This window comes from Pelodiscus sinensis, chromosome 9, assembly GCF_049634645.1.
Source record: "Pelodiscus sinensis isolate JC-2024 chromosome 9, ASM4963464v1, whole genome shotgun sequence".
Classification (NCBI taxonomy): Eukaryota; Metazoa; Chordata; order Testudines; family Trionychidae; genus Pelodiscus; species Pelodiscus sinensis.
The window spans coordinates 41,256,503-41,275,243 of NC_134719.1; the positions used below are offsets into that span (position 1 = coordinate 41,256,503).

Genomic DNA, 18,741 nt, shown 5'->3' on the forward strand with positions numbered 1-18,741 from the left:
GCTCTAGCCTCATAATGTGCCAGCCAGGAGAACTAGCTATACCACACAGTGCTAAACCTGCTAAATGAATGAAGCACATTCAGCATGTTCATCTTTTGCACCAGGGAGCCAAGAGAGGCAGGACAACACAGCTGCACAACACTCCCCGGCCTGTGCCTGAATGGCATAGTCTACTCTGAGAGGAAGATATCTATTTTGTACATTTAATACAACATTTTGTACTATCAAGCTGCAAAAGCAGACCGATATCAAATATTTAGTGTTTCTGGTTCCAACCCAGTAAAAACCTACAGCTCTGAAAAACCCTTTGGATCTTAAAAAATTCCACCAGGATTTCAACAGTTTCCCCCTCATCATCAATCTCAGCCTGGACCAGTCCATACAAAAGATCCACTTTCTGGACACTACAATGCAAATAAGTAATGGTCAAATAAATATCACTCTATACCACTCTATACCAGAAACCCGCTGACCACTATAATACCTGCATGGCTCCAGCTTTTATCCAGAACATATGATACTATCTATTGTCTACAGCAGTGCTTTCCAACCTTTTCACTAGTACAGACCCCCAACCACCCCCTCAAACTGGTCATAGATCCCCAATCACCCCCCAAATTGTTCATGGACCCCCATCAAAGCCAATTCTAGCTGAATTTCTAATAGTCAGTGGAGTATTTTCTTACTTTTTGTTTACTTATGTCTGTTTGATTAGATGTTCCATTTGTGGATGCTTCACTCTGCTCATCAATCTCCTTTCTCTTCAGCAAGCCTGATTTCAGCCACAGATCCATGTTGAGTGTATGGCTAACATTTGCATGCTTCTAACTGTCCCAATCATTTCATCATACAAAGGCGCCACAACATAGATTTTTTGGACAGCAATTGGTAACATTATTGGAAGATATTTAATTTTAAAATAATAATTGATTGTAACTTTGCAATTTATTTAAAACTTATTTTCTATGAACATTTTTATTTTTATTTCCCAGACCCCCTGCAATACTCTCATGGACCCCAGGTTGGGAACCATGTCTATAGCAAAGCCCTAAGATACAGCCTCATTTGCTTCAATCCCTCAAGGACCTACAGGAGGGCTACTCAACTTTGGAAGCCCTGGGGGCCACAATGATACTCTCAGCATATGCCAAGGGTCACAACTTAAGTGTGGTTGCATACACATGCTAATATATATGCAAATAGTTTTTTTTCACACTAATGGACATGAATACAAGGATTAAGCCTTAAGCTGCAGCATTGGACCCAAACGTGGCCAGTGAGCCAGTCAGAACCTCTCAGGCTCTGCCCACATGGCTAAGCAGCCAGCATACATAAGAACGGCCATACTCGGTCAGACCAAAAGTCCTTCTAGCCCAGTAGCCTGTCTACCAACAGTGGCCAGCACCAGGTGTCCCAGAGAGGGTGGATCAAAGATAATGATCAAGTGATTTGTCTCCTGCCATCCTTCTCCAGCCTCTGACAAACACAGGCCAGGGACATCATTTCTATTACCTGGCTAATAGCCTTTTATGGACCTAACCTCCATGAAATTATCTAGCTTCTCTTTAAACTCTGTTATAGTACTAGCCTTCACAGCCTCCTCTGGCAAGGAGTTCCACAGGTTGACTATGTGCTGTGTGAAGAAGAACTTTCTTTTATTAGTTTTAAACCTGCTACCCATTAACTTCATTTGGTGTCCTCTAGTTCTTCTATTATGGGAACTAATAAATCACTTCTTTATTCACCCTCTCCACACCATTCATGATTATGTGTGTCATGATTATGAGGGTTAGCCAGTAGCCTGGGGATTAAGGGATGATGTGGCCAATAGGAATGGAGGTAGGACTTTCAAACTGGGACAAAGGAATTTGGGTTTTTCCCTCCTTTGTCTCTGGGTGAGTCCTCTGCAGCTACAGGGAGGGACAAGCATGTCTCTCTCTCTCTCCAAGAAACAATTTTTCACTTTCTGTAAGTAGGGTAAAGTTTAGGTAGTTTCGTTAGGCTTTATTGTTTTAAGTGTTGGGTATGGGATCTGATACCTGTCACTGCTTAAGAGAGATTTGGCTTTTCTTTTTAACTAAGTTCTAGCCCCTGGTGTAATTCCTCCATGAGTATATTTTGTTACCTTTCCATCTGATCCTTATGCTTGCAACAGGAATATTGTTGTAATAATAAAAGTTTTCTCCTTTCCTTTTATTAACCTGGCATTGGTTACTTGTGTGTCCTGATTTTTATAATAGGGGTGAGATTTCCCAAATGATCTTTCCCCTAATCTCGTTATTAATATTTGGGTGGTGGCAGTGGAAGTTTTATTCTCAAAATCTAGGGTTTTTTAAGATTTTGAGGGAAGTTTTATACCAAAGCCTGGTAGATAAGGCTTTGGGGTACACTTGCTGGCCCCCACTTCTGCATTTATCATGCCAGAGTGGGGATGGAGTCATGACATGCCTCAGTGTTTGGCTCCATCCCCACTCTGTCCACGCATTTATGCACTGACACCATCACAAGACCTAACCACATCAGCTGTACTATCAAAGGCTTGTTCACCTGCACACCGACTAATGTTATGTATGTCATCGTGCCAGCAATGCCCCTCTGCCATGTGCATTGGACAAACTGGACTATCTCTGTGCAAAAGAATAAATGGACACAAATCAGATATCAAGAACAGTAACATTCAAAAAACAGTGGGGAGCAATTTAACCTCCTGGACACAGAGTTACTGACTTGCAAGTTGCCATCATTAGGCAAAAAAATGTCAAAACAGACTGCAATGTAACACTGCTGAGTGGAATTAATATGCAAATTGTACACTTTCTGAATGGGACCGAATAGAGACATGTAATGGCTCTCTCACTACAATAAGTAATTTCCCCTTCAGGTACTCTCACCTTCTCATCCCTCTTGGAGGTGAGCCACATCCACCCTGATTTAATTAGTATTGATGTTATACTCTCCTCTCTTTATCCCCACCTTTCTTTCACTTCAAGCATCTGAGGAAGAGAGTTGTATCTCACAAAAGCTTACTCCCCAATAAATTTGTTAGTCTTTAAAGTGCCATCAGATTCCTTGTAGATTTCTCTGAAAAGACTAACATGGCTCTCTCTCTCTCTCTCTCTGGGTGTGTCTACACTATAGTGCTAATTCGAACTAACTTAGTTCGAATTACTTAATTCGAACTAAGCTAATTCGAACTAACGGATCCAGACTAAAAAACTAGTTTGAATTAGCATTTTGCTAATTCGAACTAGCATGTCCACACAGAGTGGACCCTGAACCGGGGTTAAGGATGGCTGGAAGCAGTCCTGGCAGGGCATCAGAAGAGGACTTAGAGCATGGAGCTGCTGCCTCAGGCTAGCCGAGGGCTGTGCTTAAAGGGACCTGACCCCCACCCCGGACAGACAGTTCTCAGGGGTTCCCCGCTTGCAAAGCAGTCCTGGCTTGGAGTGCCCGGAGTACCCACACTGGGCACATCATAGCACTCGGCCATCAGACCGGCTGCACTTGCCGCAGGCTGCCATCTGGGGAGAGGGAGGAATTGGGGGGCTGCAGGACAGCTTCCACCCCCAGAAGCCCGCAGAGCCAGCCCAATCCTCCCCATCGGGGGCTCGTACCCCATTCCTCCCCCACCTCCTTCCACTTACTCTTCCCTAGCCCCCCTTCCTGATGTACAAAATAAAGAAAACGTGTGGTCAAAAATAAATCTCTCTTTATTGAACAAAACTCGGGGAGACTGGGAAAAGGAGGTGGGAGAGGGGAAGAGAGGGTGGGAGAGGGGAGGGCAACTACAATGATCAGAGGTTTGGAACAGGTCCCATATGAAGAGAGGCTAAAGAGACTGGGACTTTTCAGTTTAGAAAAGAGGAGACTGAGGGGGGATGGGGATAGGATAGAGGTCTATAAAAGCATGAGTGGGGTGGAGAGGGTGCATCAAGAAAAGTTCGTCATTAGTTCCCCATAATAAAAGGACTAGAGGACACCAAAGGAAAGGAATGGGTAGCGGGCTTCAAAGTAGTAACAGAAAGTTCTTCTTCACAAAGCAAAGAGTCAACCTGTGCAACTCCTTGCTTCAGGAGGCTGTGAAGGCTAGAACTAGAACAGCGTTTTAAAGAGAAGTGAGATAAAGTCATGGAGGTTGGGTCCATGGAGTGGTATTAGCCAGGGGGTAGGAGTGGTGTCCCTGCCCAAAGTTTGTGGAAGGCTGGAGAGGGATGGTACGGGACAAATGGCTTGGTCACTGTCTTCGGTCCATCCCCTCCAGGGTCCCTAGGGTTGGCCGCTGTCGGCAGACAGGCTACTGGGCTAGATGGACCTTTGGTCTGACCCAGGACGGCCATTGTAAGCTCAGGGCTCAGGGTCGGGGGGCTCAGGGCTCAGGGTCACATAGTTGCCACCAGGGAAAGCTGGGGAGGACTAGCCTCCCACTAGTTCGAATTAAGGGGCTACACACCCCTTAATTCGAACTAGTAAGTTAGAACTAGGCTTAGTCCTCGTAGAATGAGGTTTACCTAGTTCGAACTAAGCGCTCCGCTAGTTCGAATTAAGTTCGAACTAGCGGAGCGCTAGTGTAGCGCCTATCAAAGTTAATTCGAACTAACGTCCGTTAGTTCGAATTAACTTTGTAGTGTAGACATACCCCCTGAAACCTTAGACTTTAGTTACTTTCTCTGATGCTGTGTTCGTCTGGTTTTGACAGTAAGTATTTGTACCCCCATACACACACATCACAGTCCTTTGAACTATTGAATTTGTTGACAGAATTAACCCCAAAACCAAAACACTGAAGTCTTTATCTAAATACAAACATAAGTATAGTTAAAAGCTACACTATAAGGTCACTCTGTGTCCATAGTAGGGATAGTATCAGCATAAATATAGCTGTAAAAAGCTCACTCTAGCAATCAATACAGTTATATACCAGCACAACATCTTTGTGTAGTTGAGGACTGAACCTTAACTTGTTACATTATTGAAGTTATCATGAGAGATTGTGGTATAGCTTCATCTGATAAGCAATTCTGAAACAGTCAAAACAACAGCAAGATAAACAAAATGCATGCTAAAAATAGTTGGCCTTTTCAAATCTGTAATTTGTACCATGTACTTTACCCTCTTGCATGAGTATAAAAATCCAGGGAGAAGAACACAAGCTATTATTAAAAGAACCATGAAGGCCTTTCTTCTGCTAGCTGTCATTTCATTTTGCTGGGCCCAGTACAACCCAAATACAAAACCTGGGAGGACGTCTATTGTCCACTTATTTGAATGGTGTTGGGCTGACATTGCTCTTGAATGTGAACGGTATTTAGCACCCAATGGATTTGGTGGAGTTCAGGTATGTAGCCTCTAATGTTAATATATAGTGAAATTGCTTAATAACCAGCATATTTTATTTACCAAAGTAAAAATCCAAGTCACATAGGACAGAAACCAAGTTCAAACTAAATAGAAATTGGTAATGGACATGCTAAATGCTAAAACAGTAAGAATGAGACCAGTCCATCGTGATGGTGTACATTTATTTAGTCACTCCAAAGGGTGTAATTAAAATATTAATTCCTCTAAATGCAAAATAACACTTGAATCTTTATGAATTAATGTGGAAATAAGGGAGATACCTGTATTTTTTATTAATATGCACTACAGTTTATGAGCCTGATATTTTGAGTACACCAAATTTAATTGAAGGAGAATGTTTAGGAGAACAAAGAAGAAATGATAGAGATAAAGGTTTCCACAGAGCTACCAAGGTTCCTTAGGGAAACAATGGAGTGAGATTTAATTGGGAAGTACCCACCTGTCTGACTCGCGTTGAGCTAGTACATTTATTTTTCCTGACCCTGGGATCAAAGGAACACTATGGCAAAGACTGACACTCCCCCTTCCCGCATAGGAAAAGGGGGTGGGGGAGAGATGAATAAGCAGCTTTGGCTGGAGCTAACTTTGACAAAGATAAGATGAAAATATGCTGTCTGCCTCTCCCTTCCTGGGATTATGGGGGGGTTGGACTCTATGAAACTTGAATAAAGTTGAGGTAAGACACATGAACATGTATACAGGCCCCTCACTTTTTAACTCTCTTCTCAGAGTATTGTGTATCGTTGGGTGAATACATAATACTTAATTTTGAAGAAACTGTTTTGTAGTGCCTTTAATCAACATGTGGTCATAGGCTCTTAGATAAAAAGGGCTGGCAGGCCCGCTGACAAATACAGTTGAGCCTGTCATATCTCTGTTGGTAAACGGGGCCTGCAGCCCAGAGCCTCATTCTAGGAGTTGTAGGATTGTGTGGTTCCACGGGGAGAGGGATGAGGGCCATAAAACTTGTTGCCAGAGAGGTATCAAGAAGGCCTAAAAGGGGTCTAAAATGCAGCTCAGCCTGTTAAAGTGACAATTCCTAGCCCATATGCAGGAATTTTGGTGGGGAGGGGAGTGAGCTTTGGGAGGGGCTGGTGGCTGCCCCCATCCCTTTGGGGTCTGGCCTTACTCATGGGTGAGAAAGGGGGAATCAGCCCCAGCCTTCCCTGGCTGGCCAGCGCACAGGGGAAGGAGGCTGGGGCAGTGCACAGCCCCTGCCTTTAGGGTTGCTAGATGATTTCAACAAAAATACTGGGCACACTTGACATTACATACAATCTACATTGCATCTTATTTAGAAAATACCAGACATTTATATTTTCTCAATTTGTTTCTCAAAGAGAAAGCTCAAATACTGGACTATCCGGTTCAAAACAAGACACCTGGCAACCCTACCTGCCTTCCCTAGGTCAGCAGGAATCAGCACCATGGCACACCATGAAGGACTGTGGGAATGTTTGTGTCCTTCACATAGCCCCTGAGTATGGGTCTGAAGTACAATTTGATACATACCATTTCTCAACATGCTGCATGAAGCTATGTCTATTTCATATGCTAGCTTCATTACACACTTACATATAAGTTATCTCAGGAGCCTGATCTCCCAGTGAGTTTCTGTCTGTAAGGACTACCTCTGAGATGCTGAGGTGCTTCATCTCTTATTGATTTCAAAGGGAGATAATAGTGTTGAGTATCTCCCTGAACTGGGTTCTGGTATAGCCAGCTACTTGCTGCAGAGGGTCAGGGCCAGTGTTCCCTGTAACCTGGGCGTTTGTGCAGCTGCTCAGGAGAAATTCATATGCCACTCAGCTAATTAGCAAAGGTCTACAGCAAGGCTTTTTGTTTCTACAGGTGGTGCACATTCATACAGGCCTTGATGTACACAAAATTCATTCCTCATATAGATAGAAAAAATCCACACATAGATGAAAAAGATTAGATGGAATGTTCACCAGGCCTCTGTCTTTATAACTTTGAACTCGTACATAAGTAATGATGATTTTATTTTCAAATGACATCACTTTGTTCACAGATATCTCCTCCAAATGAAAATATTATAATTACTAACCCATGGAGGCCCTGGTGGGAACGATACCAGCCAATCAGCTACAATCTATGTACACGATCTGGATATGAGCATGAATTTAAAGACATGGTGACCAGATGCAACAATGTTGGAGTAAGAGACTTTGAAATTCCTCTTGTATAAACAGTGTGGGGAGGTGAAAGAGATTTCAGGTAGCCCTCTATCCTAGTTCCAATGAAAAAAGTTTATATTCTTTATTAAAGCCAAGGAGATAACTTGCCATAGCACAGGACATGTTTCACTTGTTCACAATGGAGGACTATGTCAACCAAAAGCTGCATCATGTAGCAATAGCTCAACACAAGAAAGTATTGTTAAAGAAAATCCCAGCAAAAATTGGGTTTGGGTTGTTGGGGTCTATGTTGTTGTTTTTTTTTTAAGTTTGTAATCAGAAGAAATATTTGCTTTCCAGCAGGTGCCAATTTTTAAAATTGAGTATAATTGCAAAACTTTCAATTAGCAAAAATCAGAGTAACTATTATTTGGCGATAGAGGAACTTAAGATAGATGCCTACATTTATCATTTTACTTCATATGCTCTTGACTGCTGCATTACTGATGGTATATGATCATTAGCACTCAAAATCAGGTCACTTAGGAGTGAAGATATGGGGAGGTGAGAGTTAAAAAGAAAGATGATACAGGTTTTTTTTTTCCCAAGCAGTCTGGTGTTCCAAAGGTGGTGCGGATGATTGGTTGGCGACCTAACTTCTGGATACTTAGAAAAATATGAAAAAGCTCTAGAAAAAAATGGGGAGTCAAAAGGGAATGAGAGAATAAGTGTTATTCATTTAATGGCACACAGGTACTAGCTTCATTAAACTGAAATGTAAACACTGCTTTCTAGGTTCATGTTTATGTGGATGCTGTAATTAATCATATGTGTGGATCTGGTGCTGGCTCTGGTAATAGTTCTACTTGTGGAAGCTATTTCAATTCAGGGACCAGAGATTTTCCTGCTGTGCCATACTCAGCGTGGGACTTTAATGATGGTAAATGTAAAACTGGAAGTGGAGGCATTGAAAATTACCATGATGTGACTCAGGTAAACAATTGTAAAATATATTTTCCCTTTCAGTTCTTACTCACATCCTCTTCTTTAGTGGGCTTTGCTGTCACATATAATACCTCAGATTAGGAAAAACTTAGGGATTGGTGAATAACCGATTTCTCAGTTCATAGGCAATTTAAAAATAATATAAAATAATTTCCATGTTAAGCTTTTAAACTTAAAAAAATAGATTTAAGGGACATTTTGAAACTAAAAGTACCAAAATACTGATTTTTTTTTAAAGTCAAAATTAAGTTTTGAAATTTTAGGAATTTCTCTCCACGAATCCACCCCATCCAAACAAATTTGGTAAAACTTTTTTTTTTGCTTGAAAAACATGTTCCATAGCAAATTCTTGCCCAGCTTTAGCAATATTTCACACATAGTCTCTGCATTAATTAGCTACTAGGAGTGGTGAGAATTATATAACCAATAGACTACAGTTCAGCAAGGATCTTTAAGCATGTTGATCTATCAAATCAGTGGAATAACTCTTACAATTAAATCTGAAGTGGGTTGTGCCCATGAAGGCTCATGATACCATATACATTTTTTGTAAGGTGCTGCAAGACTATTTGTTTTTTAAGTTCTTACAATTAAAGTTAGGAATGTGTTTAAGTACCTTGCTAAATGAAGGCCATGCTGGTCATTTCAAAGGATATTGTTACTTCTTAAAAGCTAATCAGGACTGAGTCTGATCAGCCTGGCTACCCACTGGCCTGCCCACTGGGGGAGACTAGCCATTCTTCCTCCTTCACTTCTGTGTGAGGCCCTGCCTGATTCTTCCCAGGAACCCAGAACATCACCACTATAGCCTCTGGCCTTCCTGCAGAGTGGCCATGGGGTGAGGCCCCAGCCTTAGTGCTCTGAATGATATGGCCACAACACCTCTGGGCAGTGCAGCCAGGAGCAGATAAGGATTTTGCGGGGCCCAAGGCAGCACAATTTTGCAGGCCCCCCCCTTTGACACGGCGCATGCGCGGGGCTTCTTGAAGCGTGGGACCCGGGGCAGCCACCCCACTCGCCCTGCCCTATATCCACCCCTGAGTGCAGCCACAGAGTTCCCAGACCCAGTGCTCTGAGACGCTAGGCAGTGTGGCAACAGGGCCCCCATCCCTGGTGCACCAGGAAGCAAGCCCCAGAGCACCAAGCACTGGACTGGCAGCACAGCCCCAGCACCAGAGTCCCTGTGGGAGGTCAGCTAGCCAGCCTCAGTCAGTGCAGAACTCTGTGAAAAGCACACAGAAGTGGGGCCTGGCCTGGGGGTGAAGCATAGGTGGGGCCATACCCCTGCCATTGACACCCACTACCCAGGCTGATCTAGAAATACAGATGGAAATCCCAGAGTGATACAAAATCTGTGATTCAGTAGATAGCACATTTCCTTGTGCTTGTTATGGGTGAGCCACACAACTGAGCTTTTGACCTCTTCTGATTAGTAGGTATTTGATTGCTTCTTTTCCCAGTGCAGGGTCTAAGGTCAGCTGTATTCACCAAATCCCATTATGCGGTCTCCTTGCTTTAATTCCCAGGGCGGCTTCATTTGAAAGCAATATTCTTCACCCCTTGCCCTGAATAGTTAGGTAGTAATGCTGTGCATTGCTAAACAGCATCTTTCACCCTTTTTCAATGGTACATGAAAGGATTCCTATCTCTCTCTCCCTCTCTTTTTCTCTCCTTTTGTCCCTGTCTTGAGGGCTGGAGGAAGGGAAGGAAAAGAGAGGGAAATTGTAAAAATCATTAAGCAACTGGGCATCCTTTAGGATGAAAGGTGCAAAAGTTTCATATTATACATCTTCACTGTAATGCAGAGATAAAACATTTGATTACAAGTCGCCTCTCTGAAATATATTAGGTTTGCCATAGGAAACTATTTTTTGTATGATAATATTTTAAAATACTGCTTTAAAAATACTATTTAATTAAAAATTCATGTCAGCAAAATGGTCGTGACCACAGTCGATGTGAATTTGTTTAAAATTGTGAAATGAAATCTGTGGCAAACATTTGCATTATGAATTCAGCTCTAATAAAATCTCACATACACTCAAGCTAAGAGTAAAGTGGCATGTAGTTGATCTTGAAGAGAAATATTTTTGTCTGAATATTAGAACTGAAGTAAAAAAATGCATATTAAACCAGATTACTTCTTCTAATTGTATTAAAATCACATGAGTAAGCTTGGCAGAAATAGATTTTTATTTTGTATAATATTGTTTATTTAGCCCTTTTATAATTTGTATCCATTTAAGTCTTCACTGTTGCAAAAATTGTGCATTTTAAGTACTTCTTAATATTTTTATTCATTTTAAAGTCTCAGAATTGTGGGAAATTATAGGAAAGGTCAGATAATTTTTTAATGACTGTCCACATTGGGATTAAAAAAGTTCAAGCTTTATAGACATGGAAACATCAAATATTAAACACATTTCAGTTATTATTGGTGGAAATAATAGCCCTCATTCTTAGCTGGCTTCTTCCTAAATAACTTATACTGAGCCAGACTGGGTGTAAAATGCAATCAGTCTTTGTCCTAATCTAAACAACTATACATGGTAGTAGAGGATCAGGCCCTATATTAGTATAATCTATATAGACTATGTAATCCCAATGTCGCTTGCAGCCATATGTATGTTATGCACATTGTGTACCATTGGTAGTGACAACAATGAGGAGGGCTGGCTGGTCCACTGGCCACACATGTGTCCCTGCTGTAGAGGGACCAAAATTGAGTGATATTGCAAACTGGTGCACCCTCATCACAGTGCTACTCACATTTGGCCCCATGCTCCCTGTGTCATGACGGCAGGGCTATGGGACCAAACCTGAATGCATTACACTAATGACCCATCACTAATCCTCTTTGCTGGTGTCATAGGGCTAGCTCCTACACTGGGGCCTACCCTTCCTCATCCCACTTACAGCAGCCTGTGTTCCTTCTCAGGAATGGGTAGTGACATAGCACCTGAGTAAGCTAGGCTGAAAGACAGGGGCTGCTCATGACACAGACAAGGTCCTGGCACCAGCAGCATGGCATGGGAAAGGTACTGGCACCATGGCTCCATAGGGACTGACAGTGTGTACCATGGAAAAAATTTCTGGGGCTTCCCTACGAAATTCCTCTTATTCTGTGCCGGGTTGGTTGTTTTTTTTTTTTTTTTTCCCAACAATGGCTTTGCAGGAACTGTGTCCAGGATACTTCATTTACCACCTGGGATGAAAATTGTCTTAAATCAATGTCCCAGCTAATTTTTTAAACAGGTCCGTGACTGTCAACTTGTCAGTCTTCTCGATCTCGCCCTGGAGAAGGACTATGTGCGCTCAAAAATTGCGGAATACATGAACAATCTTATTGATATCGGCGTGGCAGGCTTCAGAATTGATGCTTCCAAGCACATGTGGCCTGGGGACATGACAGCAATTTTAGACAAACTGAAAAATCTAACTGAACAGTGGTTTGCCGAAGGATCAAGACCTTTCATTTACCAGGAGGTAATCTAGTTTTCTTAGTTTCCCTCTACAGCAGGAGTGGGCAATAATTTTTAACGGGGGGAGAACGGGGTGTCACTCCAAGATTTTGGAACGTAATCAAGAGCCACACACTTCCATGATATTAATGGAGGAAGTGCAGGGTCTGGGAAGGAGGTTGGGTGCAGAGGGGAGCAGGAGGGAGACTGAAATCTGGGAGGGAGTTTAGCAGGGGACTGGAGTGCAGGAGTTTAGGATGTGACCTAGGGTAGGAGGGGATTGTGATCTGGGGCAGGAGATTGGGGTGCCAGATCAGACAGTAGGTATGACTGCAAGAGGGGGAAAGAGGTTTTGGGTGTGTTGAGTGGGGGGGACAGAGGGTTGGGGCAGGGAGGGGTTGGGGTTCCAGAGGCAGGCTGTGGCCAAGAGACTCTACCAGCCAGCAGCCAAACCAGCCTACCTGCCTGCAGAGCCAAGGCTTGCAGAGCTTAAAACGTTTCCTAGTCAGCCAGCCTGTCTGCTTGCCTAGCCATGTGCTTCTGTGAATAACTGAGCCAAGGAGAGGGGGAGTGGTTCTTCTTGGCTGCCTGTTATTCAAACAAGCAGCTCCCATTTGTTGGATTCTGGCCAGAAACTAGCCAATGGGATTGTGCTGGGGTCAGGAAGGCTCCTGAAACTTCCCCCCTCCCCTCCAGTTTTGAAACAGAAAGGAAGCCCATCACCTGCCTCGGGCTTCCCACTGCCTCCATGGGCCGGATCCAGTAGCCTGGCAGGCTGGATCCAGCCTGCAGGCCATATTTTGCCCAGGCCTGCTCTGCAGAGAAAAAGGTTATTTCATGCAAATAATGTATGTACTTGATCCTGCATGTGTGTTAGTGTTTTGTTGGATGAGGACCAGAGTGCTAAGCATCTTGATTGAATTATCTACAAATTAACGCAAAAATATCTAATGTCAAAATGTTCATGTTTCTAATTTGTACGGGCCCAAATGAATCCTTTTGTTTGCAATCCAATAATGTCTAAATACCTGAGGTAAACTCCTGGTTCATTGCCTTCAATGTCAACACTCCCATTGACTTCTAGTGGTCAGGATTTTATTCTTGGTATTACACATGCATACATATTGTAGCTGTCTTAGGGTAACGAAGTGTACCTGTAGTTCGGAAGCCTAATCCGAACTACCTAGTCCGTGTCGCGTGTAGCCGCGGGCACGGAGTCCGAACTAGCGGACATTTAAAAATGGCGGCGCCTGGCAATATGCAAATGAAGCCCGGGAAATTCAAATCCCGGGTTTCATTTGCAACTCTGGTTACCTACATTAACCACCCTAGTTCGAACTAGGGTGGTAGTGTAGACATACCCTAACTGATCACGCAAAGCTAAAAATAATGGAGAATCAGGCCTCAAAAGTTTTAGTTCTTGTGGATTCTAGCCTTTAGTACTTCACACACCAGCCCCCAGTTTCCAATTTTGCTACTAGAGCTTTACGTTTGCAAGTCTAGTTGACATTTTCAGTGAAAAACTTTAAAACGTGTACATAATTCTTTCATGCATTTTCTTTTGTTTTGCTTCCTTTTTGTGCTTCCACCCCAACTTCATCATTGCCATAATCATTACAAATATGTCAGAGAGCTCTGAATTTTATTTTGTAGCTTCAGCACCAAAAAAGAAAGAATAAAAAGCATTCCCTAAAAAGGTAAATTACTTTGTAAGATTTCCCCCCAAATCTCTGCAATATTGTTACCTGACTTTTATATGTAAATGACTGTTTTTAAACTATAAGACAATCTTTCCCAATTTAAACTTTTAAATGTGAATTAATATTTTGGACCTGAATCTCTCAGCAATGACCCTTTAAAGTCATTTGATTCTTTTTATTGTCAGTTTGATTGGAACTGGGTCATGTAGTTCATTACTAATCTCTTCGTGGTCATGATGTACTGGGGGATGGAGCCAGGGACAAGAGGTTTTTAAATGCTTTTAAAATGCACCTGAATTTGGGATGCTTTAGGAAGCAATAAATGGGATTTAGCAAGTAACCCAACTTATTTCTGCTCTAATATGTTCAACTGTTTGTTTGTGTTTTTCTTCCCCAAAAGCATCTGGTGGGGCTGGCATTCACAGAGCAGGGACTGAGAAGGTATTTGGTATAAGAGGCAGGGTGGCTGCATATAGGGCTATGATTTCATGTTTTATCCAGCTGATTGGACTATAATAAGGGCTTTTCTTATTTGAACTAGGTAATTGACTTGGGTGAAGAGCCAATCAAGAGCAGTGAATATTTTGGAAATGGCCGAGTGACTGAATTCAAATACGGTGCCAAACTGGGTACAGTACTCCGCAAATGGAATGGAGAAAAGATGGCCTATTTAAAGTAATATCGCTATTATTTGAATTAATCGTTAGATTCCTGCAATATTTGAAATACTAATTCCAATGTATTTGATTGTTTGACTAGGAACTGGGGAGAAGGCTGGGGTTTCATGCCCTCTGACAGAGCTCTTGTCTTTGTGGATAATCATGATACCCAGAGGGGACATGGTGCTGGGGGAGCTTCTGTTCTAACCTTCTGGGATTCCAGGTAGCTTTATACAGCCAACAGAGTTCCCTTCCTTCCTCCCTTCTTCTCCCCTCACTACTCTCCCCCAAGTCAATGTTATTTTCATGTATATCATTACTCTTTGGTTTACAGATTGTACAAAATGGCACTTGGTTTTATGCTTGCACATCCTTATGGATTGACACGTGTAATGTCAAGTTATCGTTGGCCAAGATTTTTTCAGAATGGAAAGGTAGGTTTATGGTCAACGAGAATAAGTCTGTAAGCCATTAGGCTATTAACTCTATGTCAGCTTGTGTGCTCCATTGAGCCCTCTCCCCAGATAGAATGATTAATCTGTATAACTTTGTTTTTAATAACAAGGACATTAATGATTGGGTGGGACCACCAAGCTATGAGGATGGATCAATTAAACCTGTTACAATTAATCCGGACACTACTTGTGGCAACGACTGGATCTGTGAACACAGATGGCGTCAAATAAAGTAGGACACTGCATATGGCAATTTCCAATGTATTCTTCCCCTGATGTGGGGATATTTTAATTAAAGGCATGTCTATTGGTTGTATTTTCAGGAACATGGTTATCTTCCGTAATGTGGTTGATGACCAGCCTTTCACAAACTGGTGGGACAATGACAGCAACCAAGTGGCTTTTGGGCGTGGTAATAGAGGTTTCATCATCTTTAATAATGACAACTGGTAAGAGGGTGAGGTGAAAAGCTTCAGAAACAATGTTACTCCCTGTCCCTGCAGATAACTGCACATCTGTCTTCATGCTTTTTCTCTTGTCTTTCTCTCTGGAGTCTAATTCTGTCTTCTGATGTGTATTGGCAGTCCCCATTGACTGTCCATGGACATTATGCCCACATGATACAGGGCATATTTATAGTACTGGTTATCCCTTCCTGTTCCAAAACCCTTGGGACCTGACTGGCCAAAAACCAGGGAACTTGCTGGATGAGGGAAGGTCAGTGCCAGCCCCTCTGCTGCTGCCAGCTGCAGGGCTCCACTCCGGCAGCAGCAGAGGGACCAGCATTGGCAGAGCAGGCACTGAGAAGATGCTTGGTATAAGAGGCAGGATGTCTGTGGAGCCCCGGGAGCGCAGCCCTGTGGGAGCTCACTGAGTCCCACGGCCATCAGGCTGTGCTCCTAGCCCCCAATCCCTGGGCTCTGCACCCACCCTGCCTCCTCCCCTAAGCACTCCTCACCCCAGTTCCAGCTTGGTCAATGCTGGTCCTGCTGCTGGCAATGGGGTTTCATTCCTGGTCCCCGCAGGGCTCCGGAGCCACCCTGTATCTTCCCCCAAGCATCCCCTATCTCTGCTCTTACTGCTCCCTCCCTGAGCTTAAGCACTCCAGATGAGCTATTTGTGGTGCTCCAGAAGCTCTGGAAGGGTGGGGGAAGAGGGTCTGAGCACGGCAAGGGCTCCAACCAAGGAGCATCCACGGGGATGCCAGACCCTGGATGTTACTGGACTGTGGAGAATAGAGGTCGAGCCTGGAGTAAAAGGTGAAAGCAAGTAGAATAGAATTGAGTCTTTCATGTGTAAATTACCCTGTGGATAGTCTCCTCTTCACACAAAAGGAACAGCAGCTGTCAGATAGAACTGCATGCGTGAGAGACTGTCTGTCTGAAAGATACTTCAGGAGATTAACATTTGTCCTCATGTCTATCCCAGATGAAATGGGGCTTCAATTTTAATTAATTTTTGCCCTTTCGAAAGTGGGATCATTCTACAGATAGTCAAAAGCTAATTCTTTAAATGTCCAGGTCAAATGAAAAATGAGTCTGAATAATTTATTTTCGCCAGCCTCTATACTGAATTATAAATATATGAAGCCTTTGGGAATGGGAATAGATGGAGTAGCCTTTGCTTACTCATTCCTACACATGCAAGGCCTGCTGGCATTTCAAATTGGAACCTTCTTTCTTTATGTCTAGCAGGGCTGCATGGGCCCTTTGAGGCCATATAGACAACATATACAATGGCCTAAGTATTTATTGTAGGCTGATGTTTGTCCCTCTCTAACACACCCAGACTCTGCTGCATCAGGGAGTGAAAGAGCAAACCCAAGAGTACTCAGTAAACCCCAAGCATCAGGTATTGTGGTGCTGAACATTGTCCCCAAAGCCACCAGGCAGGTCAAACATGAAGCTTTATAACAAAAAAGAAATAGAGTTCAAATTAAACTTACTCCATTTCCATCTGTTTTTCATAGGTACTTGAATGTAAACTTGCAAACTGGTCTTCCCAATGGCACTTACTGTGATGTTATTTCTGGTCAAAAGGAAGACGACCACTGTACAGGATTACACGTGGAGGTAGCTGGTGATGGCAGGGCTAACTTCCAGATTAGTAACCATGCTGAGGATCCTTTCATTGCAATTCATGTTGATGCAACTTTGTAATCCAGGCAAGAATGAATGATTCTCTATAGAACATCTCTAGCAAGGAATAAAATGTATTGGTGAAGAAGTTGTGGTATGTTTAGTCTCATTAATGAAATATTGTGTAATTGCTGTACCATTATTACACAATAACCAGCACTGATACTGAAACACATTTTTGAGATGGTGAAATAGGCCTACAAATATGGTTAATTTCAAAGAGTACTTCATTTTTGTTTCACATGAAGATTGTAAAAGTGAAATTAAACCATGATTCGAGATGATTTTACAGTTTCAATTCCAAAACTCGGCCAGATAAAGAGCACCTAATAGAGCTGGCTGAAAAAAAATGGATATTTTTGGTTCACTGGCAAAGCAAAAGTGTTGAAAAAGATTTTGTTTCACATCAAATCAGTGACACTATCTCACAGTAGCATCCTGGGATCCCCCATATTCACTGTGGTCATATAATTATGACACGTTTTGTACAAAATATGTCGTGGTTCTGTATCAGTCTTGATCTGTTGAACAATAATAACCTGTTGGACTGTATGTACGATCATTATATATGAAGTTCTGAAGGCATTATATAGAGCAGGGGTGGGCAAAAGGGCCTCCAAGGGCTGGAGCTGGCCCACCAAGCGGGTTGATCCGGCCTGGGAAGGCCCTGACTCTCCCCCATCCCCAAGCCAATTAGGGCCTGGGGGCAGGGGGAAGCATATAAAGTTTCCTCCACCCTGCCAGGAAAATGTGGCCCTTAGAACCACTGTGGGCTCCTGGCAGGGTGGGAGGAGACTTCACATGCTCCTCCTCCCCAAGCCCTTCACATGCTCCTCCTCCCCAAGCCCTTCACATGCTCCTCCTCCCCAAGTTTCCTCTGCCCTGCCCCCACCCTCAAAGGGTGCCCGGGAAGGGTGGGAGGAGACTTCCCATGCTCCCCTGTCCCCAGGCTCTGATGGGCCTGGGGGCGGGGAAATGCAGGAAGTCTTCTTACATTGCCAGAGGCATGGGTGCCTAGGGGAAATCTGGGGGAGAGGGGGCCAAAGCGCTCTCCCACCCCCAGACCAATCATGGTCTGTGAGTGGGGAAGCCCGGAAGTATCCTGGTCCTGCCCCTTCTGTTCGAGGCCCTGCCCCTTCCAGTGCAGCCCGAAGCTACCTCAAAAATTTCAGAAGTGGCCACTTGCAAAAAATTATTGCCCACCCCTGATATAGAGAATAACATAATGATATACATGTTACTGAACCATGTTGTGAGGTTGGGAACACCTACAATCAGCCTTTCAGTAACAACAAAGGCATAGCCATCAGTAGGCAGATGGCATTAAAGCAAGAGTGGGGAACCTGCAGCTCGCAGGCTGGGGCAAGGGTGCCACCGATTGCATCCGGCCCATGGACTCTGCCTGGAAGAGAGAAAAAGCAGCTCTGTGCTGCAACATGTCCCCTGAGCTGCCTTGCAGGCTCCAGTCCCCTTAACTCCCATTGACTGTGAATCCTGGCTAATGGAAGTAGTGGGAGTGATGCCTGCCAGCGCGGCACCACCAGTGCCCCCCTGCAGCTGAGCTTGGTAGGCACGCCCATCCCCCTTTTGCCTCCTGTATCCCACCCTAACCCTACTCTTGCACCCCCTCCTACCCAGATGCTCCATCACCAGCCCACTCCTGAACTCTCCCTCACTCTCTCCCAGACCCCAAATCCCAGCCTGCTCCTGCACCCTACCTTCTGTCCAGACCCTGCACCCTCATCCTCACTCTCTCACCCTGTTCCCTGGCAGCACTCTACCACACACTGAAACCCATTTTCGTCCCCACCCCAGAGTCTAGGGGGG

At 43.7% G+C, this 18,741-nt stretch overlaps 1 protein-coding gene across 1 annotated transcript; it reads left to right on the forward strand.

The window, feature by feature from the left end:
* Window positions 1–5,120: 5,120 nt before the first annotated feature.
* LOC102460423 (pancreatic alpha-amylase) lies at window positions 5,121–17,002 on the forward strand. The gene is made up of 10 exons (XM_006119797.4): window positions 5,121–5,335; window positions 7,391–7,537; window positions 8,292–8,489; window positions 11,757–11,987; window positions 14,204–14,337; window positions 14,422–14,544; window positions 14,656–14,755; window positions 14,887–15,008; window positions 15,100–15,225; window positions 16,746–17,002. The coding sequence occupies exons 1-10, from the start codon at window positions 5,168–5,170 to the stop codon at window positions 16,933–16,935; spliced, it is 1,539 nt and encodes a 512-aa protein (XP_006119859.2). The 5' UTR covers window positions 5,121–5,167; the 3' UTR covers window positions 16,936–17,002.
* Window positions 17,003–18,741: the final 1,739 nt, after the last annotated feature.